The following is an 18,079-nucleotide window of genomic DNA, read 5'->3' as shown; positions in this document are numbered from 1 at the left end:
AACATCCTTGAATGCAAACAAACACGTCACTCCTCCGGAAAAGATGACCGCAATGACTCCAGACAAACTCATTTGGCCAGGAGCCAAGGAGGGAGAAATTTGCTCTGCTTGGGGAAGGCAGAGAATGTTTAACAGAGAAGACAATATTTGAATTAAGCCTTTAATGATTGTGTTAAACTTAGATAAATAAGAGTCTTCCTGATGGAAGGGCATTCCAAACAGAACATACAGCATGTGCAAAAGCCTGGGCAACTAAGAGGGTATGATATGTTTGGGTAATGCTCAGGGAGGAGAAAAGGAAGTAGGAAAACAAGACGAAAGAGGAGGCTGTGCTCTGCATTATTTTCACTAGCTTGACTTTTGTAAGAATTTGACTTTGCAACCTTTACTGTAAGGGCAGCAGACAGCCAAGAGCACAGCAGCAGTATGGTCAGGTAGGTACTTGATGTTGATAACTAAAGTCTATAGTGTTTTGGTGGTAGAGAGACCCAATTAAGACACTAATTCCGTGCTTCGAGCAACAGATAATAAATAAGTTAGGATGGAGCAAACGGGTCAGATTTGAGAGAGTTTATTAACAAGAGAAACAGGCAAACAGGCTGGAGAAAATCCTCCTCTTAAATGGGCTGTAAGAGCAAGTAAGTGGCATTTATTTGTGGAAGGACCATTTCTGTGAAACAAAACGATACACTTTCAAGGAAATAACATGGAAACATGTTTAGCAGTTATTTTGGTAACCTAAAGAATTTGCATGAACAGGTCCCAGTTCCACAAAATGGTCTTCTGGAAACTTGCTCTCTTCCTGTTCAGATTTCCCACAGAAACTGAATACCCCAGTTATTTAGTGGAAACATAAGGATTAAAGGTGGATCCTCAGTAGTGCTCCTACTTTTCTGCTCCAGACCACTTTGTCTTTCTCCTCCTAAATATGCTACCTGGGAAAGATGAATCAGCATTAGTGGAGATTCAACCAAATATATTTGAGACATGAGCCAATAAAAAATGTTGGGAAATCAGTCCCAGACATTCAATGAATGGTTGTTGAATGGATGAATTAATCAAATTTTGAATTCACCTTAATAATTTTTGACTTAAGCATATAAAATAAGATCAATAGAAAGGAAAAAATCTTCAATTAAAATTCTCCTGTTTCATCTTTTACTGATGTGGCTAATGGGTCACTCCTGAAAAATACTCCAGCATAATACCAAATGGACTTTTACCCCTGTGCCTTATGCAATAGATATTTACAAATTTATTATTTAAATCTTCAAAATGAGCATATAATCAAGCATATTTAATCGTGTTATTTTTTCAAAATATCCTCTTCAAACTATCCTTTAAAAGTCATCCTCTATACTTCAGTTTATTTAAAATTGAGCAATTTATTTTACTACTGATTTCCTAACCCCCCCATCCCTGGTAGTTTAAAGGAAAAACAGTTTTTCTGTTATGTTTCAACAATTTGTATAGTTGTGTCTAGAATCATAATTAGTAATGATACCTGCTGTCTAAGGAGTACCTGCTCTGGATGGCGTTTTGAAAGTATTCTTTCAAAGAAAAATAACCATACTGGCCAGGACAACCCCCATCTTCTTGAGGTGCATTGGGCAAGCCGGCGGTGCTGGGGAGGGGAGATGTTGCGGTCGCTGTTAGTGATCCTGTGGCGCATCTCTGTGGGACCGGGAACTTAAAAATAGCCAGAATGGCAGAAAATGGTGATAATGAAAAAATGGCTGCTCTGGAGGCCAAAATCTGTCATCAAATCGAGCATTATTTTGGTGACTTCAATTTTCCACGCGACAAATTTTTAAAGGAACAGATCAAACTGGATGAAGGTTGGGTACCTTTGGAGATAATGATAAAATTTAATTGGTTAAACCGTCTAACAACAGACTTTAATGTAATAGTAGAAGCATTGAGCAAATCAAAGGCAGAACTCATGCAAATAAGTGAAGCAGAACTCATGGAAATAAGTGAAGATAAACTAAAATTAGAAGATCTCCAAGCAAACCCTTCCCTGAAGTGACTGATGAGTATAAAACTGTTGTAAAAAACAGATCTGTTTATATTAAAGGCTTCCCAATTGATGCAACCCTTGATGACATAAAAGAATGGTTGGAAGATAAAGGTCAGGTACTAAATATTAAGATGAGAAGAACATTGCACAAAGTATTTAAGGGATCAATATTTGCTGTATTTGATACCATTGAATCTGCTAAGAAGTTTGTTGAGACCCCTGGCCAGAAGTACAAAGACACAAAGACCTGCTAATACTTTTCAAGGCCGATTACTTTACAGAGAAAAATGAAGAAAGAAAGCAAAATAAAATAGAAGCTACATTATGAGCTAAACACGAGCAAGAAGAAAAACAAAAGTTAGCAGAAAATGCTGAAATGAAATCTCTAGAAGAAAAGATTGGCTGCTTGCTGAAATTCTCGGGGGACTTAGATGATCAGATGTGTAGAGAAGATTTGCATGTCCTTTTCTCAAATCATGGTGAAATAAAATGGATAGACTTTGTCAGAGGAGCCAAAGAGGAAATAATTCTGTTTAAAGAAAAAGCTATTGAAAGCAAAAGACGCGAATAATGGTAACCTACAATTAAGGAACAAAGAGGTCACCTAGGAAGTTCTAGAAAGAGATGTGGAAAAAGAAGCATTAAAAAAATAGTAGAAGAGCAACAAGAATCCCTAAACAAATAGAAGTCAAAAGGTCGCAGGTTTAAAGGAAAAGGAAAGGGAAATAAAGCTGCCCAGATTGGGTCTGCTAAAGGAAAAGTACAGTTTCAGGGCAAGAAAACTAAATTTGATAGTGATGATGAACATGATGAAAATGGTGCATCTAGACCAGTAAAAAGAGCAAGAGAAGAAACAGACAAAGAACCTTCATCTAAACAACAGAAAACAGGGCTTCCCTGGTGGCGCAGTGGTTGAGAGTCTGCCTGCGGATGCAGGGGTCACGGGTTCGTGTCCCGGTCTGGGAAGATACCGCATGCCGCGGAGCGGCTGGGCCCGTGAGCCATGGCCGCTGAGCCTGCGTGTCTGGAGCCTGTGCTCCGCGACGGGAGAGGCTGCAACAGTGAGAGGCCCGTGTACCGCAGAAAAAAAAAAATAATAATACAACAGAAAACAGAAAATGGTGCCAAAGACCAGTAATTTAGTAAACATTTTTTATTCATTTTAATTAGATTTTAAGCTGCTTTTGTCTTTGGAGGCTTTTAAACAGAAAACCGAATTAGGTCCACTTCAATGTCTACCTGTAAGAAAGGAAAATTTTTTTGTTGTTTAACTTGTCTTTTTGTTGTTGTTGTTGCTGTTATCCAAACGAGTATGTTTTTATGTATAATTCTGTTTGTGTTCTTTCAGATTATTCAAATATCAAAAGAAACATTCTTCCACTAAATTGCCTTTGTAATATGAGAATGTGTTAGTACAAAGTAATAAACTGTATACTGCATAAAAAAAAAAGAAACAACCATACTAAATAAATATTCTTTACCCATTTTTCAGATGGGCAAAAAGAGCATCAAAGTGGTAAAGTAGTTCACCCAAGACCTCATAGTTCCCCAATTGTATTATAAGGCTCAAACGTAGGTCCGTTAGTCAGCAAAACCTGTATGTTTTCTGTGACATCATTCTGGGTCCAGATTTTACCCCCCATTTTTTCTATTTCATCTAAATGTTAACATGAACCCATAGTTGATATGTTTTTCTGTATTACTAATTCCAAGAATCTCTTACTTTAGTTGTCTTTGCTCCTGAATCTCTATAGTTATGAATTATGAGTGTGTATCAGTAACACATTCCAACTTGCATACCTTCCAACATTCAAGGAAAAGATATTGTAATCCCAGCTCTGTGGAATATTAACTTAGAAAACTATTTTTAAAGTGTTACCTAGATTCAGGAAATAACTATATACATTATTTTTATTACGTATTTGAGAGATAGAACTATAAATAATGGTAAAAATTTTTACCAACAGTGGCTTTTATAAAACCAAATATAAAAGTTTTATTACTTGATAAACATGGATAGCCAAATTAAAAAGTGAATAAAAGTGATTGCCCTCTCTTCTCTGCCCTAACCACCACCTGCCCGCTCCCCCCGCAAAAAAAAAATAGGAGGGATTTTTGGTCCAAATCATCAGGATAATTGATTCAAAGCTATTTCACTTTGTGATAGGGAACTTCTGTCTTACAGTGAAAACTTATTGTCCTATCTGCAATGAAAGAATTGATATTCTTAATGTTCTTACACGTTCTTTTTTTATGTGAACATTTTAGGTGTATCAATATATGCATGAAACGATAACTGTTAATGGCTGTCCTGAATTCCGTGCCAGGGCCACAGCAAAGGTAAGACTTGAGTAACTTTAAAAATATACTTAACCCCAGTGATCTAGTAATTGATTGTGCGCGTGTGTGTTTCAGGTATTCTCGTGTGTACACTGTAAGAGAATTTAGACATCAGTGGCAGCCCAGAGTCTAGAACCAGTACTACTTCCCAGGTAAAAATCCTAATGGAAAATTGAACGTTTCTGCTGCTTCTGTAGCTTAAGAAAGGAGAATGATTTCATTAAACTCACTGAATGTTCATTTGGCACAAGCAAATCTGCTGGTTCATTGTATAAATACTTCTTGGTTTTCTGACACATTCCTCTGATCCAAAAGAACCTGTTCCCTATTCAACGCATGAAGATTTGTACAAGTCTAAAAGTTTGACTCAAGCTAGACATGACGAGAACTCACCTGATACCCACTGATGCAGGATTCTTCCATGTACTCAGCAGAGTAGCTGAATGAATATGGTGTTGACCTAAAGGGAAGGTCTGTTACCTGTTTTGGTAGTGACCACATTTGCTCTTGAAAAACTCAAATCCAGAGATTGCAGAGACCTTCCGAATGAAAATGTTACAGCAGTAGGATCATGAAATTATCTGGGAAACAGACCATAGGAAATAATAGTTTTAAACTAAAATCACTAATGCAGTTCTTACTTTACAAGTACAGAAATGTTATAATAGATACACATTTGCTTTTTAAAAGCTTTTCTCTTTCTAATATGTGTAAGAAATAAGAACTGCTGAAAATAATCAGAATTTTCCATTTAATTCTTTTGTGTTACATCACCGCTTGTTTGGTTTCTCTCCTGATTTTTTCAGTTTTCATTCTGTAACTGAACACTATAGATTTGTGATTTTTTTGTTTTTTGATTTTTTTAACCCAGGCAAAAAGAGGGTATTATTATCATTACATCATGCTTTGCTTGTACTGAAGTGGAACACACACAGAAAAATGATCCCTACATGGTTTAATTAAGGGGAAAGTGAATTATGTAGTGTTTTACCATTCTCATTTCTTATTCATGTAGAACAGCAGGATAGCAGCATAATGTTGCAATAGCACAATATTTTCTGGTTGTTTCTGGGCTGTCTGCATTGCATCCATGTCAGCCATTAAAATCTATGCATGACAGCAAGGTTTGCATGAGCAAATGCATGTAGCTAAAAGCAAGCCATTATTTCCATATCATTCACTATCTTTCACTAAATGCAGACAGTAGCATAATGCTAAATTGATGTGATAATGCTGTGTGTGGAAAAGAATGTACAGTCGTTGGGAATCAATATTTTCACAGTGTTGAGTAAATCACTTTATAGTAGGTATCTAACCAACTGTGGTTAAGGCAGTTTACCAGAGGTGGAAAATAAGAAGCAGGCAGAAGAATTTTTTCTTGATAGAAACTATTTAAATCTTCTCTATGGAGGGGAGGGGGGTGAAAACTAATGGTAAGTTGTTTCCTTCAACTTATTTTTTAAATTAATATATATGAATTTTAAAATAAAGTTATATCCATATTAAATGATATTTTGTACATCTAGGTATAAAACCATGGAGTGCTCATTTTGCCTACGTTACTGCAGTAGTTGAAATATTAATGTAAAATATAGGGGAAAAAAACCTGTGCCAGATAAGAGGACCTCTCATAATAATATGGAATATTGATATGAAATAATTATAATCTGTTTGAATCTATTATTTTCTTTTAGCTTTTTTTTCTTTTAGGCATTTTCAATTAAAAAAGAAAAAGAAACTAAATTTTCTAAGCCAGTGGTTTGGCAATAGCAAAATTCTAGATGTATTCACCAGTATATATACATATAAGTGCTCATCAGTGTATTGAATACATTTATGTGCAAACACCAAGTTAGACCGTGTGTCATACAAAGAAGTGGAAGCCACGATCTCGGCCCTTCGGGTGCCCATGGTCAACATATATACAATATATACAGTAATTATAGTTTATGTACCATATGTAGGTATTATATGTACCAAAGCTATTTGGAGTCCAAGAATAGGAAGATTTGCATCTAACCAAGGTTAGTGGGAAAGATGTTTATGAGGAAGGGAAATTTTTATCATAATGGGTAAGGTCTAGAAAGGTGGAAATATCAATAGTTGGGCTGAGCTTTACCAAAGAAAGGAATTATAAAGGACATCTAAATGAAGAAATGGCCTCCCTTTCGTGTTCTTTCTTTCACAGGAGAATGCTATAAAATAGGAGGAGTTGCCAGATCTACACACTGCAAGTCATGTGATGAGCCTTATTTCCCTCGTTTTTATCACCAAATGACCATCTTTTCTTTCAGGCAACAGTTGCAGCTTTTGCAGCTAGTGAAGGCCATTCCCACCCTCGGGTAGTCGAGCTGCCAAAAACGGATGAAGGCCTTGGTTTTAATGTGATGGGAGGAAAGGAGCAAAATTCCCCCATTTATATCTCTCGCATCATTCCTGGAGGGGTGGCCGAAAGACACGGAGGCCTCAAGCGAGGAGACCAGCTACTATCAGTGAATGGAGTGGTACGTTCATAACATAATCAGAGGTTTTTCTCTCTAAGCACATTCTTGTTTTTCCCCTGCTGTTACTAAAGTCAATGTTGAAATCCTAGAACAAATCTTAATTTTGTGTCCAAACAGCTTCCTCAGCATTGATGGATATTAAGCCTACAAAAGCAGCAATTTTATAGTTTTGATGTCTCATTTTGTCTTATTCAGGGATGATAAGTAGGACCTAGTGGGAAAATCATCCCAAGATATTATCCCAACTAGTAGAATTTCCCCCATATAATACTATAATTGAATTAATATTTAAAAGAACATAATTTCAAGTCACTTTTATTCAGTTATTATGAGCAAATACACACATTTAAAAAATAAAGCTAAAACTTCTCACTCTATATATTTTTCATTTTCATTAAAGAGGAAGAATAATTTTAATATGTGTAATAATAACACACATGGGAAAGGCTAAAGCACAGATAATTCTGTAAGCCGGGTATACAGCTAGAGTATAACAAAAATAGATCAGCCTCTTTCCTGGAAAAGTTTGATTATATTATCTATTCATCATATTTATTTTAGTTTTCACATGAAGTTAAAACTAAGAACATACATTTTTTTCATAACCTCATATTCTTTGGATGCCATTACCTCCACATGTAATAACGAGTTGTTAATGAAATGGCTTCATGTGAAATGAATAATTTTTCCCCATAACTTCTACTTAAATAAAAAAATTAACCTTAAAGCATAAATTTCAGAAGTATAGATAGGAACATATCAAAGCTTACTTTTCTGTTCGCCTAGGATCTGTCTTCTAAGAACTTAAGATTTTAAAAAATAAATTAGATTTGGGTTATTTGTGGCCATACTGATTTCTGCTAAGGACATAATATCCAAAATAAATGAATTTGGAATGTGATATTTTGTTGGTAACTATGGAGTAAATTCTATTTATATCTTGCATTTTTTTTTAGCCTGATTAGTAGCTTTATAGGACCCCAAATCATTCATTCAACTCCACTGATCCCTGCTGTACATCAGAATCATCAGTCCATGAATATTTTATTTCCCTTAAGCATTCCAATTCTAAAATTACCATTTCATTTACTTTTTTCTATGCAACAATGCTTTGAGATGAGCTTTTTATTGACTTTTAGATAACTATGACTTTTCAAAGCATGTTTCAACTGATAATTTTATAGTCAAGCTTTCTAGGAGAGGGCTCTAGAGCTAGGTCATGCAATTATGTCACAGAGTAATCTGTGCCTCAGTGTATGAAATTACAATTTCTCTGAATATATTGGGTAGATCAAAAGAGAGTATAGATTTTAAAACATGAGAAGTACAAAAAAAGAACCAAAACTATATTAATAGTAAGTGTATATATATATAAAGGAACAGTAAATATATATCAAATCAATTTAATATGAGTTGACTTTAAGCTATCTGTCAAAAGGGCTAAAGAGCCTTTGTTTAACCCATACATTTGCAGAGAACCCAGCTGCTGCCATTTCATAACCACTCATCCATTCCTTGCAATGACCATGTGACTTTATCTGGGAGTCTGCGGGAGCAGTTGGAGCAATGAAATCAGACACATCAGGCTCTACCACTCAATATCCATATTTTTATGGATTAATATCCCCTAAACCTGAATTTTCTAATCTGAGTAAGGGGAGTAGTGACTAATTTGAAGGGCTCTGATGAAAATTAAAATGAGGCAAAATGTCAGTTGAGAGCTATCCTGTGATAATTTGGTTATACACACCTTTGATAGGTAAGTGTGGTTACTGCAGAATGTTGAAAAGGGTTAGCAGTCCCCCTATGATATTGCTATTGCCAGCTATAAGTTTTAAAGCAAATTCTGCTACACATATAGTCATATTTTAGCAAACATTTACTAGCAAATAGGCATTAATAGACTCATACAACCTCTTCCGTAAGTTTGATGATATCCTAGTTCTCTGCCTATTCAGATATTCCAGTCATTACCTTGAAAAAAAGGTTTACTTGAGGCAGATGAAACAACGTTCCAGAGCCAGGATTTTGTTATCTTTATATTCAGCATCAAACAACCAGAAATTCTACTAGAGTGACAGTTGGAAATAAGAAGCTTTAGTGTTCAACTTAGGCCACTGATCCTTCGGTACAGGCTGTGGGCCTCCTTAAGAGTTTTGTAACCTGGTCATGCAAAGGTGGGGGACATCTCCAAAATCTCTAGTATTCCACTTATATTTAAAACCTTTAATTTTGTCGATTAAGTTCTATTTATAATGCTGGTTAATAAGTCACTAATTGTGCCAGTGGGAATCCATTTCTGACATATGTTGCTAATAAAACAAAGCATCAAGATGGGTATAACAAATGCTTTTGTAGTGACCAACCTCTAGAATGTTGCCTTGGTAACACTCTATAATGTTTGCTGACCACCTAGACTGCTTTAAGCTTCTAAGTTTGGAGTTTAAAACATGGTACATCTATATAATCAAACTATACATTATAAACTACCTATTTTAAAGTACTTAAAAGTAAGTTATATACATTTTAACAGTACTAATATTTATCAGATATTCATCAAAACGTAGTTTTCCTTCTGTAAATGAGAAATTTCATGACCCAGTGGGTTTCCAATAGTCACACAAAGTAGTTAATCCAAGGCAACAACCCTGGGCTCCTAACATTGAATCCACAAGTCTTTTCAGGATAAATAATTCCAGGCAGATAGCAGTATTTAATGAAAAAAAAAAATCTGTAATGGAAGGGCCAAAAAGAGAAAATGTTAGCAAATGATCAAATTTACACTTTTAAATAAAGTACCATTTGGGGAAATTAATATGGAAGATTTTCAGAACATGCCATTCTAAACTGAGAACAAATTTTGGAAGGAAGTGATTTGAAGGGCTGAAGCAAACCTTACTACTTCAGTACAAGTACTCTGGGGAAAATTTCCTAGTGTCCTACTTGAAAAGTAAGAAATTGTTGCATGGACCTTTAAACGTCTGAAAAGACACATGAAAAGATGTCTTAATTATGCATGTTCGTTTTTATGCCCTATCTGCTTTTAGAAAGGATATATCATGATATCTGATAAAAAGTAAAATATGTTAATACGGATTTATTAACATGGCATGTTAGGTAATGAAGTGGGATAGAAGGGAAGAAAATCAATAAATAGAAATACAGCAGTAGAGCAAGTACTTTTTTTTCTCTTAGCCTCTTAGAAATCAAAGCAGAAGGAAACTTATACCAGCTCAGCTAGCATTGGTAGGGATTTTTTTCTATCCCTGAGTTCCAGGAGAAATTTCCCATGGGATTTTTACAAATGAGATATTGAATCGCCTAATAAAATTTTATAGAATTTTACACAGAGGCTTTTTGCGCATGGCTACTTCTTAGGTCAATCCTCAGTAAAAACTTAGAGCTGAATGCTCAATTAAAATTTAACGGTAACAGGAGGTCACAGTGTTATAGTTAGAATTTATAGCTTTCTAATGATCTCCTTTTTGCCCTTTTATACCAAAGTGTTTCATCAGCAATTTTGAGAAGGACCTAAAGGGCTGTATATAAAGGTTACAGCCAACATGCAGCCAGAAGGGTCAGTAAATACATTTAGTGATTGAGTCTGGATACAAAAAATATCAATAGAATGGTACAACAGGCCTAATTTGATAAGAATCTACATGAAGTCCTGCTCATTTGCCCAGAAAACTAGCTACCTATGTGCAGAATCAGGAAGGAATGGCTAAATAACAAGGCAAATTTACACTTTAAAAAAAAAAAAAAGCCCAGGGGATTTCAATTGATTTCAAGAGAAAAATGAAGCAAGTTGAGGGGAAAAAAAAAAAAAAAGCCCAGGGGATTTCAATTGATTTCAAGAGAAAAATGAAGCAAGTTGAGGGGAAAAATGAAAAACACAAAAAGATGTTAATGTAATCATAGGGGCCATTAATACAAGTATCATGTACAGACAGAGGAGGAGACTGGTCCAGCTCTGAATATGCTGTTCAGCTCACACCCCACTGTACTTTGATCGTGGTTGCATCCTTGGAGAGAACAAGAAGCTCATCCAGAGTCAAGCAGTCTTGTACAGAAAGAAGGACTTGCCTTGTTCAGGGTAGAGAAGAGACTCAGGGGAACGATGGCTGCCTTCACTTGTCCTCCATTGTGTGTGGCAGCAGATGGCAGAACCAAGACCAGTGGATAAAAGCCACAGGGAAGGCAGATTACAGCTTATTATAAGGAAGGACCTTTAAACACATAGGGAAAGACTGAATCATTAGGCAGTATGTGCCCATCATTTGAAGTTTTAATCAGAGATTAGAAGACTAACCAGCAAGAGTATTTCAAAATATGTGTACAATGTAGAGGACTGGAAGAGTTGGTCCCAAGGTCCCTTCTAACTGTGTACTGTGTTTTCAGATGGGATTTTGCTGAGACTCCTAAATACCCCTACACACACACACACACACACACACACACACACACACACACACACACACACACACACACACACACACACACACACCCTCCTTATACAGGTAAGTAGGCTCTACCTACTCTCTGTGTACCCTACTAATGAGACATTTTTTCTTGAACAGAGCATTAGACATATACTACAATATAATGCTTTTTATTTATCTAGCATTTTACAGTTTATGAACAGTATTTACCTAAAATTCTCCCATTTGTTCCTCAAAAGTCTCATGAAAAGGGTAGGGTCAGAGTTTGTTCTCTCTCTCTCTCTCACACACACACACACACACACACACACACACAAATGGATACACACACATGTGCACACACAGGCCCACACCAAATACACACACAAGAAGTGAATTTCAGCCTTTATTGTGATCATAACCGATGCTTACCAAATGTAATAACTGGTTACTTAAAAAGTAAATCCCAATGAAATCTGAATAAGCTCCGTGGACTGAGCCTATGTCAATGCCCTGGTTTTAATATTATACAGTTGTTTTAAAAGATGTTAATATTTAGGGAAGCTGGGTAAAGGGTGCATAGGACCTCCCTGTACATTTCTTTTTAACTTCCTGTGACTCAATAATTATTTCCTAATAATTTTTTAAAAGGGAGAGAGTCCACAAGAATCAACCTGAAATGTGATATCCTCCTGGTGCTGATGGGAGAGAGGACAGGTGGAGACAGGAAGGCACAGGGCAGAAAGATAAAATAAAAGCATAAGAACTTTAAAAATATGTCATAGTCAAAAGAGACCTTCATTAGCTCCTGAAATCCAGGCATTGTTTTAGAGCATCATTGGTAGGGAAATTGCAGTTAAATTTGCCCAGTAGTTAATCCTAAATAAAGCTGTTGATACAGTGTATGAACAGCGCTAATTGATTTTTAAGCATAACAGATGAATGAGTAAAACTTGAGGGATGGGACAGCATAAATTGTTTTCCTGGAATCTGGCTTTTCTCCCATTTTATAAATACCTATGCCAAGTTAAGGGTGAGTCCTCACAGCCCAAATTATTTATACAGAAAGGCTATCAGGTGTGGAATGAGGATGAAACACAAATTAGAACTGTCTAGATCTGAGCTCTGTGAACCTACAGCATCCCAGATGGGAAATCTGTATTAAATCTTACTTATCTATTATCTGAACAAAGAGAAAATATACATAAGAAGATACTTTTAATTACTATGAAATACACTATAAGATTTCTATGGAAATTTAAGCTCTACATTAAAAACACATGCCCCATTGACAGCAGTAATTTTTGTTCATTGCCTTCAGTCTTAGAACAGCACCTATCTAGTCAAAGCTCCATATATATTTGTTTAACTCCAGGCACCATTGTAAGCACTTTACATATTGAATTTATTATTTCCTCATAATGATCTTTTGTGGTAGGTGCTCTTTTTGTCACCCTTATTTTACAAATGAGGAAACTGAGGAAGAGCGAGATCAAATGACTTGCCCAAGTTTGTACAGCTACTGAATGACAGAAGTGGAGAGTCTAACCTGGGCAGTCTGGCCTTATTCATCCTAATTTAAGGGTAAATAAATATCTTAGCCCTTAAAAGATGAGTATTTTCCTGTATGGTATAGAAATGATCAAGTGGTTTTTTTAATTTTTTTTAACTTTTATAGGTTTGCATAAGCATTTTTTGTTGGGAGAGGGTCTGTTGTTTTTCTGTTTCTCATAAAGGGCTTTGACCTTTAAAAAGTTAAGAACCATTCCTAAAAAACAGTAGCATTTTGGAAAAGGAGGCATTTACTTGAATTCAAACGGCTCAGCATCCTGAGGGGGTGCAGAGAGTTTGGTATGAATGTGTTTGATGGTCCCATCCCTGCCTAACCCATCACTCCACCTTGTGTCAGGCACAGAAAGCACAGGGCCAGAGTGTGGCCTGAACACCCAGTGACAGCCCTGATCCACACTCACTCTTGGGGGTCCACGCGGCTGTTAGAGGGAAGCCATACAGGCATAAAGAGGGGGAAGGCAAAGCAGAGCCTCAGCTTTTGGGTCCCTGTAGAGGCCTGGCATGAGCATCCCTGAGTTCTAGGCTAGGAGGCCTCAAGTAAAGCTATTCTCAGATTCTCTTTGCCAAGGAATTGTTACCAGATTCTTTACCTTGCTGGGCAGCTGAGTGCGAGATTGTTTGGGTTATAATTAAATAGGAGTGCAAGCTGGAATTTCAGTTAAGTGCTGAAAATTTTTGTTCTCTGAATAATTTCATGTGGCACTCCACTCACAACTGTGAAGCCTCCAAGACAAGTACGATTATGTTGCCTTAACCCAGTCACTTTAGGAATGGCACAAACAAGGCAACATAATCCGGTATATTTTGCAACATCGAACAGGTAGTGTTCTAGTCCCCTTCATTCTGAATTGGCTCATGATAGATCTTCTCACTTAAAAACCAGAATAGAAGAATATTGTGCTATCCCAACCGAGCAGGTAACCATAGCTCACAGGCCAGAACTGCTACATTCCCGCCCTGCGATTTCAGCCTACAGGGACGGGCACCAGGTACATTAGCTCTCAGACGTTAATAGACCAACTTGAGCTTTGAGCATACCCTGAGGTTGTGCTGATGAAACTGACCGAAAATGTATCAATGCCAGAATACACTCACATTTAGCAAGTATTAAAGTACAGGTCTCTATATGCTGGAAAGCATTCCCACCCATGGGGTCAGACTGGCCGAAATCTCTATTTAGATTGCTAGTAATGGGTATTTGACTATTCAGTTTTCTTCTGGTACAGTCTTTTTCGTAGTTATTTTTACCATTTGTTGTTTGTGTTTTTCTCATTTTGTGCTATTTTAGCAATACTTTTCATTCATTCAACAATTATTTGTAGGGGCTTCCCTGGTGGCGCAGTGGTTGGGGGTCCGCCTGCTGATGCAGGGGACATGGGTTCGTGCCCCGGTCCGGGAAGATCCCACATGCCGTGGAGCGGCTGGGCCCGTGAGCCATGGCCGCTGAGCCTGCGCGTCCGACGGGAGAAGCCACAACAGTGAGAGGCCCGCGTACCGCAAAAAAAAAAAACAACAAAAAAAACCCCCAATTATTTGTAAAGCACTTATTATGTGACAGCTGCTAAACAGAGACCTGGGTATAAATGTGAACAAAAGAGAAAGGGTTATAACCTTCGTGGAACTTTCTGTCCGGTAAAGAGTAGAAAAATAGTGATGATGATAATAATAAACATACAGGCATACCTTGTTCATTGTGCTTTGCAGATAATTGAGTTTTTTACAAATTGAAGGTTTGTGGCAACCTTGCATTGTAAGATGATGGTTAGCATTTTTTAGCAATATTTTAAAATTTAGGTATACATATTGTTTTTTTTAGACATAATTCTATTGTACACTTCATAGATTACAGAGTAGTGTAAACATAATTTTATATACACTAAGAAACCAAAAAGTACGTGTGACTCACTTTATTGTGATATCTGCTTCATTGTGGTGGTCTGGAACCAAACCCTCAGTATCTCCAAGGTATGCCTGTATACATATCCATGTATATGTAACTGGTGGTATAGCCATCACTTATCCCAGCATAAAGGAAATTCCCCCAGAGATTCAGTTCAGTTCCACACTGGTCAGAGTAATGAGATTTTTACTCCATGTGTGTATTAGTTTCTGTGGCTGCTGTAACAAATTACCGTGAACCTGACGCCTTAAACAATAGAAGTTTATCCTCCCACATTTCTGGAGGTCAGAACTCAGAAATCAGTTTGAATGACCCCAAACCAGGGTGTTAGCAGGGCTGGACTCCCTCCAGAGGCTCTAGGGGAGAATTTGCTTCTTGCTCCTTGCAGCTTCTGTGTTGAATCTCCCTCTACTTCTTTCTTACAAGGACACTTCTGATTGCATTTAGGGCATAAGTCTAGGTAATCTCATCTCAAAATTCTTAAGTTGATCATATCAGCAAGGACCCTTTTTCCATACAAGGCAACATTTACAGGTTCCAGTGAATAAGACCTGATGTCTTTGAAAACCATTATTCTAAATTCAGAGGGCTTACAAGTTTCCAGGACTATGGAAAGGGATCACTTGTCCACAGACCATGAGCACACTGGTTTTCCACTCTCAGGACAGTATGTGCTGAGTATTTTCCACCTACTCCTGGTTCTGACAATGCAACTTTCTTTTTCCCCTCCCACTTTGAATACTTTTCTCCTTTTACTTCTGCCTGTATAATCAGTGAAGCTTTTCATCCTTCTCTTCCTCCTGCCCCCCGCCCCCTGGCCCCAATCTCTATCTAGTCTTTGGATAACGGGGGGGGGCGGGGGGGGGGGGTAAAATGCATTTCTGCCTTACTGTCAAAGTCAAAGTCTTTCAGCTGTTTCTGAGTTCTTTGTTTGCTCTGTAGATGTAAGCTGAAGGAAGCAAAGGGGGAGGGGAAGTACAGAAAAAACACAAATTTATATCAGTACTTCAGAATATAACACTGCCTCATAATGAAGTGCTATAACAAGTGTTAAAGGGGGAGAAGGGGAAGAAAACAAGGTGCCATATAAAAGAATAAGAGGAGCTCCTTTTAATAGTGTTAGGGATAGCCTCTTTGAGGGGTGACATTTAAGCTGAGACTAAGGGCAAGGACGAGTCAGTCATCATCAGAAGAAAGCTTGTGTGAAGGTATCCAGGCAAGAAAGTCCATGACTTGCAGTGTAGGATTGTTACCTACCAGGGTTCTTGGCCTTCCTTAGTCAATAGAAATTGATAAGAAACCAGACAAGAAATTCAGGCAAGGCTTTACTGGGGCCCCTGCTACAGCACGGGGGAGCGAAAATAAGTAACAGGTTCCCTTGCTCGCTCCCCAAGGAGGGGCGAGCTCATTCCTCTATGGGGTGAGGGTAGGGGTGTGTCCAGGGTCTGGCCGGAGGGATGGCTTAGGTGCTTTGCCCACCCCTTTGGTGGTGTTGAGTGCAGGGGGCATGCGCAATACCCTGCTTTTGCTCCCAACATCTTGTTTTTGCTCCTGGCTCTTCAGAAGTAGCAATAGGATTTGGTCCTTTTGTTATCTTGTTGTCCGTAATTTGCCCCAACTGTGCATGCATGCAGTTATTTTTGGTCCCTTATAGTTTCTTTGTATTTTGTTGCTGGAGGAGACGTTTGTCCAGGTGCAAGCCCTGCAGCATAGGGTCCCAGTCTCAGGTCCCAGCCTGTCTCAGGATTGGCTGAAAAAAGAGCAGAGAGACTGGGTCATGGAGAGTCGGATAAGATGAGCTGAAGAGTGGTGGGAGCCAGATAGGGCAGATTCCTATAGGTGCTACCAAAAAGGTTATATTTTATTCTAAGTGCAATGGGAATCTCGATGTTGTCCGTCAATTCTGAAATCTGGTATTATGCTAAGAATTTCTGATACCTACTATGGCTAGTCACTAAAAACTGAAGTGTCTTATACTTTTTCTGTTTTAGTGTAATATTATTATTTTTTCTATATTGAAATTTTCTTACTAAACCCTTAAACCACTTAAATAAGATCTGGCATCTGATAACTTTAGAAGTAGTTTTCTGTCTTTTTATCACTACTTTTAATGGAAATTAGAAACCTTTTACTTTATTGTTAATTGATATTTTCAACATTTCAAATAAGTCATTACATTTCAAGTTCTTATAGTTTCTGAGGAGTTTAAGGATAGTCTAACCATAATATGACCATTTACAATTTGGGGACTCTATTTCATCATCTGTAAAACAGAGATAATACTATCTTTCTCACATGGCTGATCTGAAGATTAAAATAAGAGAAAGTGTGTGAAAGTATCTGCCACTATGGCAGATATCTTTTAAAAGCCCAATAGCTGGGCCTGCCCATGTGTTGCAGTAGTTAAGAATCCGCCTGCCAGTGCAGGGAACACGGGTTCAAGCCTTGCTCCGGGAAGATCCCACATGCCGCGAAGCAACTAAGCCCGTGTGCCACAACTATTGAGCCTGTGCTCTAGAGCCCACAGGCCACAACTACTGAGCCCATGTGCCACAACTACTGAAGCCCACGTGCCTAGAGCCCGTGCTCCACAGCAAGAGAAGCCACTGCAATGAGAAGCCCGTGCACAGCAACAAGGAGTAGCCCCCACTCGCCACAATTAGAGACAGCCCATGCACAGCAACGAAAACCCAAGACAGCCAAAAATTATAAATAAAATAATTTTAAAAACCCCAATAGCTGCTAACTATTAATTATTATTAACTGTTAATATAAATTTCTTTAAGGCAGGTAATAGTCTCCTTCCTGTCTTACAATTTTCTTGCATGTAGATATAAACTTTCAGCTCAGACTAAGTCATTTCCTCTGCTCTGTTTATTTTCAAGGGACAATAAAAGTCTCTCATTAAATATTCTAATTTCAAAGGCAGTTAGCTCCCACTCATGTGCTGTTGATTATTGGCAAGTCATTGGATTTTTGGGTGTCCTTACATCTTTAAAACTGATGTAATGACAGCATCCTATCTACCTTTCCTAATGAAGGTAAAAGAGAGAATTGATAAATATAGGACTGGCAAAAATATGACTTTATCTTTCCACAAAAATATAGCATTATTGCTGTATATTATTAGTAAACAGCCTTTTCATCAAACCCCCAGATGGATGTCTTCATAGTTCTTGTGGCAGCAAAGTCTTAATTTACAAAAGCAGAAAATGTAAACAGAGTAAGGATCCTTCTATTGGCTGAGAAATAAGCGGTTCACCTTGAAGGAATACAGTGCTTGCCTTCAAGTTCTGTGCTAGGTCACGTTCTGGCATCATTT

General features: G+C 37.6%; 1 protein-coding gene and 1 pseudogene across 3 annotated transcripts in view; both read left to right on the top strand.

The window, feature by feature from the left end:
* Positions 1-18,079, top strand: part of LIN7A (lin-7 homolog A, crumbs cell polarity complex component) — a 131,073-nt gene that overhangs the window by 86,587 nt on the left and 26,407 nt on the right. Inside the window, exons 2-4 of one of the 2 annotated variants that reach the window (XM_082666124.1) lie at positions 4,289-4,360; positions 4,436-4,512; positions 6,655-6,864. In XM_082666124.1, the coding sequence (XP_082522250.1) occupies positions 6,748-6,864 (117 nt within the window). In that variant the 5' untranslated portion in view covers positions 4,289-4,360; positions 4,436-4,512; positions 6,655-6,747. The remainder of the gene's footprint in view (positions 1-4,288; positions 4,361-4,435; positions 4,513-6,654; positions 6,865-18,079) is intronic. The other variant, XM_082666123.1, reaches the window with a different exon arrangement.
* LOC309830307 (lupus La protein homolog) lies at positions 1,619-3,236 on the top strand (annotated as a pseudogene). The gene has a single exon. The product of its transcript is annotated as a lupus La protein homolog (transcript).

The sequence above is a fragment of the Grampus griseus genome (genome assembly GCF_964374135.1).
Source record: "Grampus griseus genome assembly, chromosome: 11".
Taxonomy (NCBI): Eukaryota; Metazoa; Chordata; class Mammalia; order Artiodactyla; family Delphinidae; genus Grampus; species Grampus griseus.
The sequence above is the reverse complement of the archived record's forward strand: the minus strand, read 5'-3'. Positions and strand labels throughout refer to the sequence as shown.